The following is a 23,181-nucleotide window of genomic DNA, read 5'->3' on the forward strand; positions in this document are numbered from 1 at the left end:
CTGACATTCTCTATTGCAATGTTTTAACTCTTTATCAAGAAAGAGTCAACAGGTTTGACAAGGAGGGAGGGAGCAAGGGAGAAAGAGGGGTAAAAAGAAGGAAAGGAAAAGAGGGAGGGTAGAAGGGAGAGGGGACAGGAAGGAAGAAGGGAGAGAAGAAGGGAAGAAGAGAGGGAGGGCAGTAGGGATGGACATACATGAAAAAGCCACCCACACCTCTCCAATTGTATTGGTACCATCACTCTGTTACAGTAGCCAGAAATCAAAACCTAATTCAATCTAATGACTTCTTCTAGAACTAATTTTGTCAAATTGGAATGTATTTGTAGAGCATTTCATATGTACAGGGCAGGGGAATCAATTGAGAAACAGTAAACAGCTTGGAGAAGGAAGTTCTAGAAGAGAAAGAAACATGAACCACGAAGAAAAAGTATATGCAGACAAGTTCTGAGTCATAAACAGAATACTGAAAATGTTATGAGAGTTCTGTGATTTATTGAGGCATCTGATAATGCTGCTTTTTTGTAGTGAATAAATAAAAGCAGTCACCCAATCTTACTTTCATTACTGACAGCCATAGGAATAAGATGAGGAAGAGAGACCAAGGGAAGATGGTTGTCTTTATCCATGTTTGTCAGGACATCTTGTAAGAGCCACCGTGTGTGTGTGTGTGTGTGTGTGTGTGTGTGTGTGTGTGTTTCTCTTCTTTTTTATTTCTATTCTCACTTTTCTGGAGTTTATCAAGAACATAAGCATCCTTTTAGCTCTCTGCATGAGGGTTTTCTTTAAGAATCACATCCTATGGACGTGGCTCTCTTCAACAATGAGATGATTCAAACCAGTTCTACTTGTTCAGTGACAAAGAGAGCCATCTACACTCAGAGAGAGAACCATGGGAACTGAGTGTGGAATACAACATAGCATTTTCACTCTGTTTTTTTGCTTGCATTTTGTTTTCTTTCTCAGTTTTTCTTTTTCTTCTTTCTTGATCTGATTTTTCTTGTGCAGCAAGAAAACTGTATAAATATATATATACATATATTGGATTTAATATGTATTTCAACATATTTAACATATATTGAAATACTTGCCAACTAAGGGAGGGAAGAAGAGGAAAAATTTGGAACAAAAGGTTTTGCCAGGGTCAATATTGGAAAAATTACCCATGCATATGCTTTGTAAATAAAAAAATTTTAATAATAATAAAAATTAAAAATAAAAAAGAATCACATCCTAGGTAAAATCTAATGTCTTAAGGAAAAAAAACCCTCTTGCTAATGCATAATTAACTCGAGTTTATCATGATTTTTTATCTCTTAGGAACTAAATTTCATTTTCTATTTCCTGATCTTTGCATGCTTCATGGGGGAGGCATGTAACTTTTTTCAGCTATCTATGTAGAGTGAAGCTGGTAACAGGAATGGTTTTGGCAGAAGCAGCATTTTAAATAGATTGTGCTAAAATTGTACCAAGATTTAACTCCTTATAGTTCCTTGTCCTCTTTTGGTGTCCTATTAGGGGGAGATGTGAGCTTGGAGATTGGAAAAGAAATTTGGGCAAGAAAAATAGATTTGATAATCATCAACACAAAGACAGTAATTAAATCCATGGGAATTGATGAGATCATCAAGTGAAATGGGAGGAAGAGATAGAAGAGAAGAGGCTCAGGACAAGTGTCCATTAAGTGTCTAATTTTTTCAATTAGAAGAGAGTATATGATGTGGAAGATGATTCAGAAAAACAAAAACAAAAACTTTTTTTTCTTTTCACAAACCATCTATCAAAATTTTTATCGCTGCTTAAAAATCTATGCTAGTAAATAATCAGGGCTATATGGAGGATGTGACAAATGCTCAATCAAAAGATTCCCATTCCAACTCTCAAATTTTGTAGTTCTGCAGTGTTGTATCAGCCCTGAGTACAAGTTGGAAGGTAGAAGATTGGGAAGAGAGGTGAACACAGGAGTTAGTAGTGATGTTAAACATAACCAGTTTTAATGTTCTTAGATAGTTAACTGGGATGGGAAAGGAGGCTTAAAGAACAAAGACTAAAAATACTCAAAACCAACTCTACTTAAAAGTGAATGAGTAGTTCACTGTAATCCAAATGTCAGGTTCAATATGACATAGTATAGTGACCTAGTCTAGCTCTTTTACAGATGAGGAACTAAGGCAAATAGGAATAAGTGACTTGCCTAAAGTCATATAGTTAGTAAGTATCTGTGACCAGATTTGAACTTAGGAAATAATTTTCCAGGCTCAGGCCAGTACACTATCCACTATGTCACCCAGAAGCTCAAATCTTTGCTTCCTCAGTCATTTCAACTTTCACTTGCCACATGCTTATGTGACGGCATTAAGTAATTTAACCTCCATGGGTTCAATTCTTTAATCTATATGATCACAGGATTGGGCTGAATGGTCCCCAATGTCCTTTTCAGCCTTAATATCCTATAATCTTTACATTTTTTCTTATCATATCTGAGTCCAACAATATTTGAATGATGAACATCTCTCTCCTTAGTTACATTGCTCCCTAAAGGCATTCTGGCTTTTTAGCTTAGTAAGAATTACCAGTGCTTGCATTCCAATAATATAACAAGACTACAGATTCATTTCTATGTTACGCTGATGCATTGGTCTAGGACCCATCACTTCTTGTTTTCTTTACTAGACTTGAGATTTCATTGGCTCAGGGAACTCTTGGTGAAGAAATTTCCTTTAAAAATGCAGGGATGATTCCTAGCTGTGTGACCCTGGGCAAGTCACTTAACCTCAATTGCCTCAGGGGAAAAAAAAAATGCAGTGATGCAATTGCACAGCCAATTAAAAAAGTAGCCAACTACCTTGAGATTAGGTGATTTGTGCAGTCACACAGCCAATATATGTTTAAGGCAGGATTTGAATCCCAAACTTACTGACTTCAAGACCAGCTCTCAATCCACCATTCCATGCTAGTTTTTACAGCTCCTTTTATGCATGTGAAGTAATAAGAGAGATGAAACAATAGTAGAATTTGACCATTCTGTGTGACATTTCATTCTATTTTCCAAAGTGTTTAATCATTAAGTCCTTCTTGATGTTCCTTTAAAGTTGGAATTCTATAGTTTGACACATACACATGTCTGACAAAGTCACTTCTTCAGTCTTCAGATAGTTCTTAAATACCAAACAAGGATTCAATCAACAAAAACTTAACACTTAACAGCAATTTAAATGTACACTCCAAAGTCTTGACAAGATTTTACAGCTATATATATATATATATATATATATATATATATATATAAATTTATGGGTCTCTCTGCCTACCACTTTGAATATAGTGATGCTTTGCTTCTTGTCCCTATCAAAAACATGCTAGTGATCCCTGTTTGCCATCTATTTAGCTAAACCTACCATAATCAAAGAATCCCAGGTCATATCTAATTGCCTTCAGTGCAATATAATCTTTGCCTTATAAAACGTTTCTATTCCTTATAAGAAGGGTTATGGTAGGGGGAATAAATGCATATTTATTCCATATTAATCCTTAATTCAGAATGTATATAGGTGGTGATAATAGGAGGAGGAGGAGAAGAAGGAAGAGGAGCAGGAAGAGTAATATAAATTTACATAGTGCTTTAAAGATATTATTTTTATCCTCACAACATGCTGGGAAATAGACACTATAATTATTCCTATTTTACAGATAAGGAAACTGAGACAGGTAGTGATTAAGTTAGTTACCCAGGGTCACACAGGTATCGAGGGTCTCTGGTTGTATTTGAACTCAGTTGTTACTGATTCCACATACAGCATCCTATCCACTTATTATCTAGCTAACTCTAGGAGAGTGGAAGGTATCCTGGCATTAAGATGATGTACAAATCCCAATTCTGACTCTCCTACCTATACTACCTTAGTCAAATCTTTTGAACTTTATGGGCCTCTGTTTTCTCATCTGTAAGATGAGATAGCTAGATTATTAAATGATTTCTTTTACCCCATTTAGCTCTAGATTTGTGTTCCTATCTAGAATCCTATGAATATGATGGGAGAATAGAAATCAAATCTGATTCATCTGTTTAGCGAGGCAAATAGTAAAACTCTTAAATTTCCCAATTCATTCAAACAGTCTTGAAAATGTTTGTTGATTTTTACTTGTATGCTTCTCGGCCTCCATTGGTATTGTGGGAACTCCAGCTACCCATTTCCCAACTGCATATTACCCTGCTATTAATGACTAAAGACACTGTTCAACGAACTGTTAGTTTCTTTAGCAGAGACAGCAATTAACATAACATTTGCTGATCACTCACTAAAATAACAGCATTCTAGTCCTGCTAGAAGAGCCTTCTGTCAATCCATTCCATTTTAAAGGTAGCAAGTCCACAAAAAAAAAAAAAAATCAATCATGCTTAAAGTTTTCTAATAAGCATGGTTCTGCTTGCTACTTGGTAGTAATTGAAAAACACAAAAATGATAATCAAAGCAGGAATCTTGTAATCTAGTTTTTGAGATCGAAAATTTATTTGGTATGTGGCAAATCTTTTAGTATGGTCCCTTCAACTTTACACTAGTTTGTCAAATCAATGCTGAACTGATGTGTCCTAAAGACAAAGGCACAAATTCTAAATAAATAGCCCTACCTTAGTATGGAGGAACTTTGCTACAGAGTTCAATATATTTGTAATTAGCAAAACAGGACCCATCTTCTAAAATATTATTCTTGCAGATATTTCTGACACTTTTGTTTTAGAGTCCAGGATATAAATTTATGCCACTATCTGAAGGATGAATGCTTTCTTGTTCACAAGTTCATTATTAGAGATGAAAAAATGATATGGTGTTTTTTCCCAAATTAGTAAAAGTGTAACAATAGCATTGGCTATTGGATTTGGTCAGAGGACCTAGATTCAAATCCCACATCTGATGCTTACTACATGTGTGACTTTGGGTGGGCAAGTTTCTAATGAGGAATTGCTGAGAAGAGGTAAAAACATAGTCATTCTCTGATGGCTCTTCAGGAAGATCTGGACAAGAATAACAAATAATAGATAAGAATGGTAGGTTTATGATCTGTTTCTTTAGAAGGATTACCCATATAGATGAGATCCATTTAAATGTATGAAACTACCAAATACATCCGTCCCACTCAGTTAAGAAAATGCCTGATTCAGATGCTTTTGCCCTAGAAATTCTATTATTGAGATGTTATGTGGAAGGATAATTATTTGGATTCAAACACCAGGACACTCTTATAGAGAGACAGAAGGCAGTGTATGCCACATAAGTGAAATCTCTGCCTCTGCTTTGATTTCAACTTTAGCTGGAAAGAGCCAAAAAGGACCTTTGGAATAAAGATGTTTCCAGTCCCTATAGAGATGCAACCTTGAATCTTCAGGTTCTGTCACCACAACTACAAAAAGAAAATTCTTGACATCTGTCCAATGGTTCAACATGAGAAACTAATGATTTTATCACTGGAAATGACACTTAGGAATCAAGAGGACCTGAGTTCAAATGTGGTCTCAGACATTTACTTGTTTTATAATCCTAAGCAAATCTCAAAAAAGAAAGGAAGGAAAGAAAGGAGGGAGGAAGTGAGAGGGGAAGAAGGGAAGGAAGAAAGAAAGAGAGAAGGGAAGGAAGGAAGAAAAAGAAAAAAATTATATTTAAGAATCATTACACATATGGAAGGTTTAGTTGCAAATCAGATGGAAAGGTCTCTTATTCCTTAAGGCATAGTGTCAAGGACTAAAATTAACACAAAGGCTCTTGGAAAATGTTTACTTCATTTAGTGCAGAGACCACCACTGGTTCTTCCCAAGTCCTTGCTGATTCCATTATCAACTTTGGAAATAACAATGTTGGCAATCAATAGTTTGTTTTACTCAGTACATATCTTCAAAGTGCCATTTGTCTCTTAAGAATCTGTTATAGATGATTTAGCTTCTCAAATATTAGATTATGCTATCTAGAAGAATGGAAAGAAAATTAAACCCATGCTTGGACCAAAATGCTACTCATCAAATAATACTAAAAAGAGACTGCCACTAATTTTTTTTCCTTGTTAGAAGTTGCAAATTTCACTGTTTTAACAATAACATTCCATCCCTAAGCTGAATTAAGAGAATAAGGAAAAATCCACACTTTTTTGTGATTTAAAGGCAAATATCTTTTCTGGCCCCTTGGTTTAGAAATGTTTGCTATATTATATTTGAAAGGAGAAATTGAATCAAAGAGCAGTGAAGAAATTCTTTTATTTTCTCCTGATAAGGGGCTTTTACCACAGCATCCACAGTAGAGGTTCTAAACCTCCCTTCTCTTGAGAGTCAGCATGGTAGAGAAATGCAGAGCAGAGAAACGCAGAGCCTAAAATCAGAGGACAGGATTTCAGTCCTAACATTTAACTATTCTTGTGACCTTGTACAAATAAGAACTTCCCCTGGACCTCACTTTCCTCTCTGTAAAAACAAGATTACAGGAAATGACCTCTGGAGCTCCTCCCAATCTTACAACTATGATCTGATGATTTAGGAATAAAAAAAGCATCCACAGGCATATAAGATGAAATTAGCCTACATTTATGAGTCCTTTTTTTCCTCTAGAAGTAAAGAAATCTTCAATATTTTCTTAGATAATATCAAGTAATATTCTAATGAATATGTCTATGCAAGCAGATCTAATCATAATCCCAAACAGGAACAAGCAACTAACCATCTGATGATCAAAGAAACAGGACATGTATCCTATTTTACTTAAGGAAAGAAAACTACTCTAACAGAGATGAAAAGGACAGGATGATTGGGAGGGAAAGAACTGAGTTTAGTACTGCATGTTCCCTGAACATCTGCAGCATAAGATAGGCCATAAAGCATCCATTAATTTTATGAGGGGAAATCTGACTGTTCCAACCTAGGAAGATTATTGATGATTCCTCTCAGCATTCCTACAAGGCTTATGTTAGTTGATGAGACTAGACTAATGCTGCTGGTAAGAGAAATAAGCATTTTTATAAATGCCAGAAAAGCCAGTGTGACATCAGAAGGTCATTAGTGTCTGCTTCTGGGAGAGCTTTGATTCAAATGGATTTTAAAAACAAAAAACTTGATAGCCATCACAGTGTACATTATTTTATTCTGCCCTTCAAAGGAGCTGTGTAACTAGAGGCTTTTCTGATTTCTGCAGATTGGGGGTAGATAGAATTTCAGTAATTTCTCTACTTATTGGGAGGGGAGGCAGTGTGGAATGGTGAAAAACATGCTGGATATGGAATAAGAGAACCTGGGTTTGAGTTTTGTCTTTGTTTCTTGAAAACCTGAATGATCTTGGACAAGTCATTTCAGTTCTGTGGACTGTACCATCTGTAAAATGAGGAGTGCTAGATGAATTGATCACTGAAATCCATTCTAGATCTGAATATCTAATCTTATAATCCATGAGCCTGTGAAATCCATGAGTCTCAGAGTTGAGAATCATAAACTGGACCTGGAATAGTCAGAAGCAAATTATATTTGTCTTTGCTTTAGATAAACTAAATCTGAAGTATGGGGCTAATGGGCATGAGGAAACTGAACTGCAGATTGGAAGCACCTACTATAGCTCTTAAAAATCTGATGTCCAAGTTATATAGAAAATTGGTCTGAAAAATATAAAACTAAAAGCCATTCCTTATATGAACTGATACAGAGTAAAATAAGCAGAGCCAAAGGAGAAAATACACACACACACACACACACACACACACACACACACACACACACACTGTATGTGTGTGTGTGTGTGTTTATTTATGCATACATATACAGGCGTATATAAACATATATATATGTATATGGAGAGAAAGTACAATGTAAATGGAAAATAGATATTAAACCACGAAACAATCAAAAATTTTGCAAAATTGTGAAGAACCAACAAGTCTCCAAGTAAAAAATTTGAAAAGACATCCCCACTCCATTCCTTTGTAGAGGTACAGGATAGAAGGTTGCATATATTTTTAGACCTTCCCAATATATTAATCAGTTTGCTTATTTTTTTCTCTCCTCATTCTTTTTCTTTAGAAAATATTTGTTTGAGGTAAAATTTTTTGGAAGGGGGAGAGAGAAAGATAATGAGAAATTTTGACAATGTAAAAACATAAGGCATCAATAAAAATTTTTTAAGAATAAGAATCTTTCTTCAGTGAATATATGGTTAGAGAATATAGACAGACAGCTTTAAAAAAATAAAACCACAAGAAAGCACTCTGAATCGCTAATAATAAAAAGAAATATATATTAAAATAATTCTGAGATTTCATATCACATCCACAAAATTGACAAAAGATGGAAATGGAAATGTTTGAGAGTCTTTGGGAAGACAGATACTCTAATGCACTACGGGTGAAGCTGTAAAATGGTTGAATCATTCTGGGGTGGGGGGGAAGAATATGGATTTTTAATCAACAAACTTTGAAACATACCAATCCTAGGTTTATACCTCAAGGAATTCAAAATTAGAGAGAAAAATTCCATATATACAAAAAAAATGTATAGTGACCCTCCTAAAAGTAGCACAAAAAAAAAAAAAAAAAAAAAAAAAAAAAAAAAAAAAGAAGAAGAAGAAGAAAAGTGACTGAACAAATCGAGAGTACATGAATCTAGTGGGAAATTATTACATTATAAAGAATATAGGAAATTCAGAAAAACTTGGGAAGAACCATATGTGCTGATGGAGAATAAAGTGAGCAGAACCAGGAGAAACATTTATTATGATGTCTACCATAAAGAAAAGTAACCTCAAGAGATTTCAGAACTCTAACCAGTGCAGTCAACTTTCAGATAGAAGCACATTTCCCTCCCTTCAGCAGAGAAGCATTATTTGATTATAGATGCATAATGGGGCTTACATTTTTGGATATAGCCTAATCAATGGCACAAATTATTATGTTGATTTGTTTTTCTTGTCTGCATTTAGTATAATGAAGGATAAATAAAGTAAAATAATCACTAACAATGCTAAATGTAATATTAAATACTAACAAATACTAATTGTTAAAGAGTACCAATAAAAGAAAAAATTAGAAATGTTCAGCATTCAATTGCCTTATTTCTAAAAAGTAATCTTGCTATTCTAAATGTTTAATTTAATAGTAAATGTCACAGTCCTGTCAGTGGGTTTACTGCTTTTTCAGGATAAAATCTTTCTTTAAGAGAGATGATTTGATGGCTTATAAATGACTACTCCAAAAGAAAACCTTGGAATCACTAGGCAAAAGAAAACAGATATTAAATCCAAATGGGCACGGTGCTCATGAAATCAGTTGAACACATAAAGAAAAAAAACAGAGTAGCAGCCAGAAGATTCCCAAATGCTAAAGCCAATGAGAAAAAGGAGAAATGGGAGGCAGAAGTCTTTATTTTCTGCATTGTCTCAATTCTGATCCAATGGGTAATTCAACAATACTGACTATTGCACAATAGTTTACAAAGTAATGTCCATTGTAAACTCATGAATAACCTAAATCCAGGAAAGAAGATAGTTATGAAGTCTTATAACAAAAGATTTCTCATCTGAACCAAATGATGCTTTTAAAAATAAGACAGGAAGATTGATAAAGCTAGTTTTTCATCAAAGACAATTGATAATAGGCTCACTTGGGGTATAGAATTTAGATAAAAAAGAGACTGTTGTTGTTCAATCATTTTTCAGTTTTTTGTCAAAAAAAATCCCAAAAGGGATCACAAAGAATCAGATATGACTGAAAAATGTCATATCTGATTCTTTGTGACCCCATTTGGGATTTTTTTTAACAAAAATACTAGAATTTCTTCTTCAGTTCATTTTATAGATAAGGAAATTGATGCAAAAAGGGTTAAGTGGTATGCCATGGGTTACACAGCTAATAAGTATCTAGCGTTAAATTTTGACTTTGCTTCTTCTGATTCCAGGGTTGATGTTTTATCTATTGAACCATCTAACTGCCCTGAAACAAGGCGTAAATGGGGTGTAGGGGGGAATATGTGTACTATCACCAAGACTATAGCTACTTTTCCAGTATCTTTAAGAGCCAGTGGAAAAGGCACATTGAGCTGACATTTGGAAGTTACAGGTTAAAAATGCCTTATTATGAGGTAGTTGTCCATATGAAGTCAAGATGTCAAGATATATATTTTAACTTCTGAACTGTGAAGATTTACTATTTATTAGATGGTAGAAATCTGTTATATAATAGAGAAAAAAACATAAAGAGTGTGTATGAAAAGTGTGTCTTTTGAAGAACTGTTTTTTCTGTCATGACTGGAGAAAAATCAAAGAAAGAAAGAAAGAAAGGAGATGACATGCTTTTTTCTGGGGAGGCTATTAACAATTATATCTTATAAAGGGGATTTTTGAAAAGAGACTTTACTTGACAACTTGAGAGAAATTGAATGGTGTGGGGGACTATGTTTTCACAAGTGAAGAGAAATCACCATTATGGTGAGAGTTTATGAGAACTCTGACATTTGCAATCAAAATGTAATTATTTAGTCTCAATTATCACCAAATTAATTTGTTAATAAATTTTTTAATCATTTCAATATTTAAACAAGAAGTTAGACGTTTTATTATGTAGAGAAGTATAAGTAATTGCTACTGAGAAAGGAGTCAACTTTTTGTTAAATAATTCAAACAAATTTATTAAATAATAATTGAGGAACTTGAATGGATGCTTGAACTGATTAAATATTGAGAAAGAGCTTCCTTTTTTTCTAATTAGAAAGAAGATATCGGGGCAGCTAGGTGACTCAGTGGATAGAGATCAGTCCTGAAGTCAGGAGGACCAGAGTTCAAATCTGATCTCAGACACTTAACACTTCCTAACTGTGTGACCCTTAGCAAATCACTTAATCCCAGTTGCCTCAGGGGGGAAAAAGATATCCAAATATACCAGATTTCTCTAGAGCATCTGCTATAAAGAGTAACTATAGAAATAAACTGGAGTGGAGAGTTTTGCATAGAGGACTAGTGAAAGAGAAATCTGAAAAGGTTGGTTGGGAACAAAGGACCTTGAAGCTAAGCTAATAAAGAGAAATATATGACATGATGGTAGTACTATTTATATTACACAGATCCTTCTGTTGCAAAGGAAGTCAAAGGTTGTTGAGGGGAGAATTATCTCAGAAAGCCTAATTTGATACAAATTTCCAGTTCGTATCTAAAAATAGAAAGCAAAAGCAGTACATCATACATAAAGCAATTAGGTTGACCAAGCTAACAGCAGTGGAAAAAGAAAGGGTGAATCTGAAAGAAATTCTAAAAGAATTGATAGAACTTGGTGACAGATTTAGAATAAGAAAAGGAGTCAACTATCCAATTTGGCAAATATCAGGCAATAGGAAACCTAAGAAATGTTTGTTGATGTTCAGTTTTGCACACATATACTGTATCTAGGATATACTGTAACCTATTTAACCTGTAAAGGACTGCTTGCCATCTGGGGGAGGGGGTGGAAGGAGGGAGGGGAAAAATCAGAACAGAAGTGAGTGCAAGGGATAATGCTGTAAAAAATTACCCTGGCATGGGTTCTGTCAATAAAAAAAAAAAAATGTTTGTTGAATTGAAAGATGATTCCTTTGTCCTTAAGGGAATTTGTTTTCCTATATCACAGCCCAAAAAACACAGATATATTACTTTCAAAGTATTCATTGCCAATTATCCATGAATCTTCTCCAATTGCAGTGTCAAAGAAAAATAAGTGAAAGTATATAATCAGGAGCCAAAAGCAAGACCTGGTATGAAAAAGATAATGTTATAAAAATATATCTTTTACATGAAAGTTCTTTGAAGGAGCAAAGTATGTTTGTGGGGGGGTCTGTCCATTTCACAGACTGGATATTTAGTATAATTTTTCTGGTTGAGATGTGTGGAGCAAAATAGTATGGGTGGTTATGTAAAGTCAAGTCCATAAGCAGATACTGTGCTTTACAATAAAAATACAAAGAAGGGCAGCAACTAAAGTCTCTGCTTTCAAGAAGGCCACGGTCTAATTGGAAGAGATGATATGGAAACAACTATGAACAAATAAGATAAATTGGAGATAATCTCAAAAGGAAAACACTAGAATTAAAAGAAATAGAGGAAAGCCTACTTGCAGAAGATATTTAAGCTTGAAGGAAGCCAAAGAATCTGTTGAGGTTGTGAAGAGGTGAGGTATCTCAAAAGAATTTGCAGGCTTGAACCCATATCCAAGGGGCAAAATTTATTGTAATTGTAATGCCAATTGAACCCATCTAAATTCCAAGATAATTTAACTAGGAACCTGGAGAAAGGAGACACCTTTAACCAGTTGTTGATGTCATTCATATGCTAATTTTATGGGCTAGAGATGGAACAAGGAGTGATCTCCAGAATTTGGTGATCACTGACCAGCAGACTGTAATGTTTGTTGGTAGTCTGATTGTTAGAACAATAGTATTCTTAGATTGGGAGTGGGGACTCTCAGGGTCATAGATTCCAAAGCCAGAGGACTTTAGAATCACTGACAGATTGTTAAAATAGAAGTTCCCCATGGTCAGGGGACCTTAAAATTATTGCTGTCTCCCCTAGAAGCTATATTACCTCAAATCCTGGTGGAAGAAACAAGAGACAGCTAGTGAAAATGCAATCAGGAGATTGAGTGTTGTATGCAAGGAAGAATAAGGGAGCCAGTCACTCAATCATGAATTACATGGAGGGAATAATGTACAAGAACACCAGAAAGGTAGAAATTGGTCCAGGTAATAATAAGTTTTAAAAACCAAACAGATTTTAATATTTGATTCTGCACTTAATTAAGTCAATTAAGAGAAGTAACCTCATTACAACTTTCTTTTTTTTCTTCTTTGGGGTTAGTTATGCTAACTGTATTTTCTCCTTGTGTTTTCAGTAAAGGATTACCTTCAAGTTCTACTTTCACATTAGAAGACAGCGCCATCTACTTGACTTCTGAGCAGAGCACATTGGAAACACAGGATGATAATGCCTCTGTGTTGGATGTCTATTTAGTAAGTTCATTTACCTTTTGTCTCTTTTTTTCTTTTTCTTTTTTTTAACTCCAGCCTTACCACTTAGTAGGTCCATATCTCATTTGTTTGTTGTTGTTGTTTGTTGTTAAAATTTTAAATGAACTTGATAACATACCAAGGCTGGCCTTAAAGAAGTGAAATCATTTTGAGTCCAACTTTAGTCTTCAAAGTCATTCTCCCCTTAGTGTGTTTACTCAGAGCATAAAATGGTCAATCAAAAAATACAGATGGAACATTGATTTGCTAAAGAACATTAGCAAGATCATGTGATTCTAACAGTAGCGGACTTCTGTGATTATCCTATTTTTTCCTAAAATTGAGTAAGAACAAATAAACCATTTTTAAAGTGTTGATTTAAATATAACTGATAATAAATGGAATCTCCTTTAAGTGGCCAAATTGTGTGTTAAATTAGAATATTGTCCCCCAGTGTACTTGAAATAACAATAGAATAGAATAATAATCACAATTATGTGGTATTTTTGTCATTAAAATACTTTATGTAAGATACTTTAAAATTCATTTGATTTTCATAACAATCCTATGAAGTAGGTACTATTATTATTATCACTTTATAGATGAGGAAACTGAGACAAAGAGTTGAATGATTTACCCAAAGTCACATAATGTCTGTGGCTAGATTTGAACTCAAGTCTTACTAATTCCTAGTCCTACAATCTATCTACTGCAGCATCCAGTGGTAGTTGGTCTGAGTTCTAATATACTTACTAAAGCATTTGGTCCAAGTTTTAAAGTATCCAATTAGGATTTATAGATTTAGATCTCAATTTTCCTGAATTGGGGCAGCTAGTACAATGGATAAATAGAGCACTGACCCTGAAGTCAGGAGGCTCTAAATTCAAATCCAGCCTGGGATACTTAGCAGTGTGACTCTATACAAGTCACTTTAAACCCAATTGCCTCACACAATAAAAGTAACTGAATCTAACCCTCTTATTTAATAGATGAGGAAAGTGAGCCTTTTAGGACTTAAGTGATTTCCCCAAGGAGAATAGAGCTGACAGGATCCTCAGATTGCCTTCCAGTTCTGGATTTGCCTCCAAATCCAGAACTTTTTGCGTCTGCCCTGCAGAACTCCCTTATTTTAAAGACAAAGAAACTGATCTTCCAAGAGGTAGACCAAGTGATTTTTACAGAGTAACAGAGTATAATAAACCGTATAGTCAGCATGTGAACTCAGAATCTTAATTGTTGCATAAAAGAGAACTTGATCTTCAAAGTTGCTAGTATTTAAGATGATCTAAATCACTTTGATTTAGGGGTAACTGGAGGGCACAGTATATAGAGGGCTGAGCCTGGAGTTAGGAAGACTCATGTACCTGAGCTCAAATCTGACCTGTGACACTTAGTAATTGTGTGACCCTGAACAAGTCACTATTTCCAAGTTACAAGTTTCCTATTGTGGCTATCTTAGGAGCTCGAAGCATGTGAGCCCTTTGATCTCAGAGACAAGATGAATGAGGTAGGAGAGTGAAAGGACTATCCCAGCCCTCACATTAGAACTTTATAGGATCCCTCCCACCCTTTTTCATTATATTTACTTTCTCTATGTTCACCAAAGAATATTTCATAGCTGAACCTAAATCATTTGAATCAAATTTTAAGTAATTTATTGTATATACTGCTTTATATCTTTCTGAGTAGGATCATTCAGATCTCCCTCTTTTTGTTTTTTGATAAATTTCTTGAGGACCTGATTAGTCCCTTCTACAATGGCCTATCCTGTAGGGTTGTAAGGAATCCCAAAAATATGATGCATGGAAAATTCCTGTAAGAATTGTTTTAATATTTTTGAGGTATATGAGGACCCATTATCAGTCTTGATGTTGTGTGGGATACCCATAGAGACAAAACAGTGAAATAAGTGATTACATGTGAAGCAGCTTCCTCTCATTGAGAGGATGCAGATACAAAGCCTGAATAAGTGTCAGCTGTAACATGGATGCATGTTCTTCCCATATATGTAATATTCACTTGCCATATATTATTTGGCCTGTCACCTCTGAGGTGAGTCCCCAGCCCTACAGGTCTTTGAGAATATGGTACAAAAAATACACATCTTTTTACTATGCTTGCTTCTTCTTGCTGGGATACCCCATATAATCTCAAGAGAGATCTGGCAGATAGTTGCAAATGTTCATGAGCCTTTATTGCTTGTTCTAGAGGGCAGAGAAAAATACATTGTGTAAGCAGACCATCCACTATTTTGTTCCCTTCAAATATTGGTCCTAACCCATCCATATGAAAGTGATGTGTATTAAAAAAAAAAAAAAAAAGGTTTAAAATCACCTCTTGTACCTCCTGAAACAATAAGATAGATCCTGTTTGAGCCTTTATATATGTTGTCTTTATTCTCTGGATCACCCCCAACTGCATAATGACTATCTGAAATGATACTGATGAGTTTGTCTGTTTTCAATGCTTATATAATGGCATACAACTCATTTTGCTGTGTTGAGATGTAAGGTGTAGTAAATATATTAGAGATGCTCAATTATGGGGAATATATGGCCACTTTATTTTGCTCGGTGGCATCAGTGAACACATTAAGGCCTTTAAGTGGATGTGTTTTTGTTTTTGTGGGAAATATCCCTTACCACTGTTCATAGAATGGCAGATTTTTCCTGCTGTTCTCTAACCCTAGGTTTCCTGAGGAACTTTTAAGCAATATAACCTCTCTTTGTCTATGTTAATCCATGCAATTCCTGTTTCTTCTATAAACTGGATAATTCTGAGCAATGTTTTCCTTGCTATTTCAGCTGTCATATCTAAGTATGGTTCTAATGACTTTTTTGTCTTTGAGATATATAGCCATTCATAAATATCATTGTTTTGATGTATAACTCCTATGGGTTTTACAGGAGCTAAAATAACAGAACCATATAACCTTTTTTATAGAAGTACGTTCTGAGTGCTTGCTTTTGCTGTTATTTGTATTATCTACTTGATGCTGTCAAGAGCTTCAGGAGTCCATGTCCTGCTGGAATCTAACCAAGGATGGCCTTCTATCATTTTATACAAAGGAAACATCAGTGTGTTGGTTATACAAGTTCAGGTCCTAAGCCATTGAATGTCCCCAATCGATCTTTGGACCTGATTTAATATGTGTACCCGATCAGTCCAGAATTCAGGTGGCTTTTGATATATACCCTCCAGCTAAACAATGAAACCCAAATAACTAAAAAGGGGGTATCTTTGAATTTTTCTGATATTATCAAACCTAAGTATTTTAATTCTCATTTTCATTTGTACATCTCCTCCAAATTCTCAGGTTGTGAATGACCAGCCAAAATATCCATGTAATGGAGAATGACTGCTTGGAACAGTGTTCCCTTATCTTGCTAATAGCTTTATCAACATATCATTGGTTTATGGTGGGGCTGTTTTTCACACCTTGTGGCAATACTTTCTACTGAAATCTCACAGGTCCTTGAAAATTATATGTTGGTATTAAGAAAGCAAATATATCCCTGTCTTCAGGGTGAAGAGGAATAGAGTAAAAGCAGTCCTTGATAGCTATTATCCATAAGGGCCATTCCCTAGGGATCATGTTTGGGAATGACAGACCTGCCTGTAAAGAACCCATGTCTTTCAAGATGGAGTTTACGTGTCTCAATTCTGTTAACATTCTCCATTTACCAGATTTTTTTCTTTGTAACAAATACAGGAGAGTTCCATGGGCTGTTTGTTTTCTCAATGTGTCCTAATTCTAATTGTTCTTGTACTAATTGATGTAAAGTAGCTGTTTTTGATTTGGTCAGGGACTAATGCTACACCCATACTGGTGTGTAGGTAGTCCAAGTCATTTTTGGAGCAGTGAAAGCCGCAGCAGCAATGACCCCTCCTAAAAGTCTGTGATTTTCATCCCTAATTGGTGTACTATATCCCTACCCCAAAAGTAATGTAGTCATCTATTTTAATGATTCCTGTCTTTCCATCTTTTTGCCAATTTACCAGATCAGTGGACATCAAAGCCTCCTTACTGCCTTCTACCACTGCCACTCTATTGCTAGCTAAAATCATAGGTCACCAAAGGGGCCATTAAGAAGTAGCCACCATGGTCCTATCAGTGTCCTTCAAACTGTTGGTTATTCAAAGTAAGGGTTAGTGTAGCTGAGTGAGTGTGATAACCTTTGTAAAATAGTTTGTACAACAGCCTCTGAATTTAAACCTGTCTGTGGGGCTAATTCACAATTATTATCTTCTGTTTTAACTGTAAGTTCAGATGGAGATTCCTTGAACTATATGTTGTCCCTTGTTAAGAGATGTTTCAATATTGTCAGTGTTCATCATAATTACAGACATAAGCACTTCCTCATATATTTGTATGACCAGGATAGCTAATAAATACTAGGATATTGGAGGATTTATAACAAGGATTTTTAGTTATTTTCTTCCTTGATATTCTTGAATGGGCGCTTCATAAACAGCATGAGGGGGTAGGCAGTAATAATCATTACTCCTGAGTTTTACTACTGAGTGTCCCTTGGCATCTAAAACTGCTTTCCTGAACTGTCATTCTCCAGGTTGGTTTTGGGGCCACTTGGGGGCATCTTGTTTCCTGATTCTTGTATTGTTTTGCATTTTAGACATAGTGTTTTAGGCCAACTCCCATCACCTGCTTTCTTACTTCAGAAATGACAGTCTTTCTTAAAGTGACCTGATTTACCACAAGTATAACAATTCCCTTTTGGCCCTTTCTTAGCAGCAAACACATATTTTGACATAAGCTCAGGTTGATATACTTGTGAACATACTCTGTCACACTTCTGAATCATTTCTTCTTTGGTACAATCTCTTCTCGGCCCATCATTGCTCTGTGACAATCTGCATCACAGTTTTCCTATAACAAAGCCTTTAATATCATATCTACACCTCCTACATTTCCCATGGCCTTAGCTACAGCATCCTGTAATCGAGCAACAAAATCAGTGAAGGGTTCCCCAGTTTTTTGTCTTATTTGGGTAAAGATTTCCTTTTCACCCTTTTCTACAGGAATGTTGTTCTGGCATGCTGTTCCATGTTGTTCTGGCACATTAAGATATTCAGAGATATGTCTCTTCAGTAAAATGAACTTGATCTCCATTGTCTGCATGAACCCCAGTGCCAATAAGTTGCTCAAAGTATAACTCCATGCTTGCTCCTGGAGCAGTCTGAGCAGCAGTCAACCAAGTCTGTTCTAAAATCTGTCATCTAGAACACTGCCTGGCCTGGAGTCAACACTGCCCGTGCAAGTGCCTGTGATATTATTTCAAGTTGTAACATAACAAAAGGTGCTATGGGCCCATATTTATGAACTGAGCCCTTAAGCTGTGTTAGAATTTTAAAGGGAAGTGGTTCATGTCTGCAACTGCTCTGCCTTAGGTTAAAAGGGTCATCCTCCTCTGTAACAGGATATAATTCTTCCCACTCCTCCATATCTTCTCTTTGATCTCTAGCCTGTTGCAAAACTTTTTAAAGTGAAGAGAAAGAATATAACTGATTACTTTTTGCTTTTTGTCCACTGTGTCACTACAGTCTTTGTTTTATATTTCTGATCCTGCTTTTCCTCAGTTCTTATTTCATTTTTAGGCTTTATATTAGGAGAACCTATGTATTAGGAGGCTCTAGGTTTGAATAGATACAAAAATAAGGTGGGGCCGAAGATGGGGATGAGGAGAGGCCATTAAATATCGTCCTCCTCAGACTCAGGAGAGGGACATCTACTGATAAGAGATGGGCCTGTCTGTGTTCCAAATGTAAATTTCTTTACCTCTTTTTCTGGTTCTGATTTCAGACTTTGTTTAATGAGATTATATATAGTAAAATGACTTTTTTGTATTTCTCCTGGGCATTGCTTATCATAAGTGGTGATCCAAAAACAATCTATCTCTCACAATTATAAGAGCCTTCTCAGGTAACCATTTGTAAGCAATGTCCAGGAATTTCCTAACATCTCCTAATTGAATTGTGCATCCCTGCTCTTTTATATATTTACATATAATCCTGCCTGAAGGGAGTAGGGTGCCTACTTTCTGCCCCATTAGATTACTTAACCATCTCCACCGCACTCTGTCTGTTCTGAAAACAAGGTAGCTCAGCAGGCTCTCCTTCTGGATTCCTTTTAGAGATTGTTTTGACCATGTAGCAGTGCTTGACTGGGGAAGTGGTCACTCTGGCACCATTCTAAGTCTAAGGCACCAAAGGTTGAGGTGGCCTTGGTACTCCATTCAGTAGAGTTCCATAGCCTAGCAATTTCCTAATGAGCTGGAGAAAGAAATGACAAACTCTTCCAGTATTTTTGCTAAAAAAAAAAAAAAAAAAAAAAAAAACTTGAAATAGGGTCATGACTGAAGAACAGCAGCAACAACAACAACTTTGAAGATACTCAAAATAGAGGAAGATTTTTTTAAATTATACTTTTAATCATTGACCAAAGGGATGCCTTTCATTGGTTTTAGATCTGACAACTGCAGGGTATTTAGAAGAATAAAGCAAAGATATGTGCGTGCTGTATTGCTAAGGGTATACATAAGATTATCTACTGTTTGAATTGCCAGAAGTATTGGACAGCATTAATGTGGCTTTGTAAATTGTTTCAATTTCTAAAAATTCTTCTTGGCCTAGTATAGAACATGAGAGAACATTAATGGAAAGAGTAGCAAAGCCATTCCACAGAAAAGTATAATGGGTATGTCCTTTTATGCCTAGCAAACAAAAGTATAAGGAAAAACCTAAGATGGCTGTTTTAATAATTGTAATAATAATATAGAATAATATAATAACTGCAAAGCAATAGCTTTCTCTGTAATCCATTACAACTGGGCTAGGCCTTTTTTTTGCAATCTAACAATCATTTCATATTAATATCTCTTGCATTTTATTAGCATTCAAATCTAGTCACATTTCTACAAAGTATACAGAATAGCAAGACAAGTAAGGAAAAGCATTTGGTCATTCATTTAACTTATCTCCCTTAGCAGAGATGTCAGTTACAATGTAGAGTTCAAGTGAGGAATTATTATATTTTTATTGTAAATTAATAAATAATATAAAGGCTGCAGTGAATGATGCAGTGAATCTAGAGCTATTTTTGAAGTCAGTACTGCCTCTAATATAGAAAAGTAGGGGGATCCTTAGAGGCAGGCAAATCTTTTAATGTCTTAGTGTTAAGAGACAATTCTCCAGGATTAAAAAATTGTAAAATTACATTAATGGAGGAATTTCTTCCCAATGAATTGTGGAAATGAGGGGCAGAAGGGAAAAGAGAATGATCTGGGTAGAAGTGAAGGATGAGAATTGTGGTAAGAGGGCTGGATAAAAGGGATCACATGTGGAGCAGAGTGAGAGGTATTTTTGTATATGAGAGAGTTCTGTAAAGGCAGAGATGCCATGATAGAAAGGAAAATGCACTGGGTTTTGAGGATCCAGAAATTCAAGCTCCCATTGATATTTAGGATTACAGAAACACAGATTTAAAATCATAGGATCATAGATTTAGAATTGGAAGAGACTTTAGAGGTCCTCTAGTCTAATAGTTTCAAACCCTAAAGGAATCTCTGACTCTGTATTTTGACTTAGAAAAATATTCATTAACATTATTTAGGTTCTATTGTATTTTGTTAAACACTTTCCAATTACATTGTACATTTAATTTTTTTCTCAATTACATGAAAATGATTTTAATATTTGTTTTTAAAATTTTTGAGCTTCAAATTTTCTCTTTCCTCTCCTTCATTGAGAAGACAAGTAATTTGACACATCAATGTGCAGTCATGCAAAATATTTTTTACATTTAATTTTTGTTTTATTTTTTCTCAATTACATGTAAACAAAAAATTTTAATATTCATTTTTTTAATTGTTGAGTTTCAAGTTCTTAATTACGTTTTATTCTGGTTCCTACAGTTGGCCTGTATGTTTGATACCTTTCATCTAGTATAGCTTTCTTAATTGATAGATAAGGAAACAGATCCAAAAAGACAAAGGAAACTCCCATGGTTTCAAAGACTGCAAAAGACAGAGTTGGAGGAATCATTGGAAACCAGTTCTCATTACAAATTACAATACAAATTTTTCATATTACAAATCTCTTATCTTTTTCACTATATTGTGTTATGAGTTGGTAGACTTTGAGCAAGACATTTGACCACTCTAAATTTCCATTTCCTCATTTGTAAAACAGTGGTAATAATATTCTATCCATCTCACTCAATTGTTAGAAGGAAAGTACTTTGTAAATCATTAAAAATATTTTTAATTAGGTGTCACAAAACTTTTGTAAACTTCAGTCTAACTTTTTGGCATGAGTTTCTGCATGTAAATCCTTCACTGACTTTGGTAACATATATGTATAATTTGTCTCTGTTGTTGTTATTCGTCCTTCACTCTTGAAGTCAATCATGATATCAATCAGATGATGCCAAGACATACAAATAAATTGGATTCGAGTGAGGGAGAACTGTGCAGGGTCTCTGCCAATTAGTATCTGAATGCAGTCTGTGCTACAGCATCATGGTTTAGCACAGTCATATCAAAAACAACAGAAATGGGATCCTGTGAACTTCATATTGATTTAGAAAACTGCATGTTTATATTTATTTTCTTAACATTTTAAAATTACATTTTAATCTTGTTTGGACCACACTAGAGAGTTTTGCATGAATTAATGCATATATACTCTTCTCAATTCCTTTTGGTCTCAGGATCCCTTTAAACTCTTAAAACTATTGAGCACCCTAAAAAGCATTTGTTTATGTGAACTATAACCATCAGTATTTACTCTGTTAGAAATTAGATAACATTTCAAAATATTCCATTAAAATCATGATAATAAACCTAATCACATGTTAACATAAATAACATTTTTGTGAAAGATAATTTTCAAAAAAGTGAGAATTATGCTATTTTATTTTGCAAATCCCCTTAATGTCTGGATTAATAGAAAACAGTTGGATTCTCATATCTGTGTTCAATCTGTTGCAATATGTCATCTTGGTTGAACTATATGAAAAAATCTGGCTTTCTACAATTATGTAGTTAGAAAAGAAAGAAGTAAATAGTACCTTTAAAAAAAAATAGTTTCTAATTCTAATTCACAGATCCCCTACCCAAAAAGATTGTAAGGACCCCTCTGGTCCTTTGGTTCACACTCTGAAAATTGTCCGGGAGATGAATAGTCAGGATGCTCTAAGTCCCAGACCTGCCCCCAAAACATACTAGCTCAGTTCCCCAGACAACTCTGCAGATAACTTTCAAATTTCTATCTATAGGAGTTTCCAGACCTTTTCAATAACCTGTGCCATAGCTCAAGAAACTATAGGTTGTTTGAGGAATGGTTTGTAATGGATTTCTATCAATGCTGAAATTAATCCTTTTTTATTTTTAATTTTTTACCAGCTAGTAACATCTCCCACATGGCTCATGTTATTGTCATCAAAAAAGTGATCCCTCTGAATCATTTAATTTCAGAGTTGGAAAGACTTATAAGTCATCTAGTTTGTTGTTTTTTTTTAACATAAGTATTTATGACCAAGGAAGGAAACAGCTCACCTATGGCTCATAGCTCATTCACTGTAATAGAAACCAAATCACCTGATTCCTAGTCTTAATGAATTTTCCAAAGTGACTTTGTAATAAACCAAAGAAAGAGCCTTTCCCTCCTTTGAGATGTTGTAAAAATAATCTTGATAAAAAGTGTAAAGAAAAGTGTTCACTACTTTTATCACAACAAATGTAAGCCTGAATGTCTGAATCCCATAGCATCCAAATGGCATTCCTATGTTATAATTGGAATGGCTAGGTTCTAAAATCAATGAAATCAAGATATTGACCTTATTATGTTGCTATACATGAGAGTCAACTGTAGTAATATTGAGCCCATTGGCATGGTTATGATTGGAGCAGCAAAGGAACATTGGATTTCAATAAATTAATGCAAAGGTTCTCACCTTGGTCAGACCTTTGTTGAACCAGAGTATTTTCTTTGTAGTAATCCACTTGTACAGTTAAAATAAAAACCCTAGTTCCATTGTATCTTCACAGGCAATACTGATTTCCACATCATTGCAACAGTCATTTCCAATTATCCCATAGACCTGAGTGTAGTTGATCCTCCAGCTCTTGCTCATTAGTTCATAACCTCCTAGATTGCCAGTGATTCCCCAGATC

General features: G+C 34.9%; 1 protein-coding gene across 3 annotated transcripts in view; it reads left to right on the top strand.

The window, feature by feature from the left end:
* PIP5K1B (phosphatidylinositol-4-phosphate 5-kinase type 1 beta) overlaps window positions 1–23,181 on the top strand; it is a 386,138-nt gene that overhangs the window by 334,357 nt on the left and 28,600 nt on the right. For all 3 annotated transcript variants that reach the window (XM_051961831.1, XM_051961839.1, XM_051961847.1), the window contains one exon: window positions 12,874–12,991. In XM_051961831.1, coding sequence (XP_051817791.1) covers window positions 12,874–12,991 — 118 coding nt within the window. The remainder of the gene's footprint in view (window positions 1–12,873; window positions 12,992–23,181) is intronic.

Source organism: Antechinus flavipes, chromosome 1, assembly GCF_016432865.1.
Source record: "Antechinus flavipes isolate AdamAnt ecotype Samford, QLD, Australia chromosome 1, AdamAnt_v2, whole genome shotgun sequence".
Classification (NCBI taxonomy): Eukaryota; Metazoa; Chordata; class Mammalia; order Dasyuromorphia; family Dasyuridae; genus Antechinus; species Antechinus flavipes.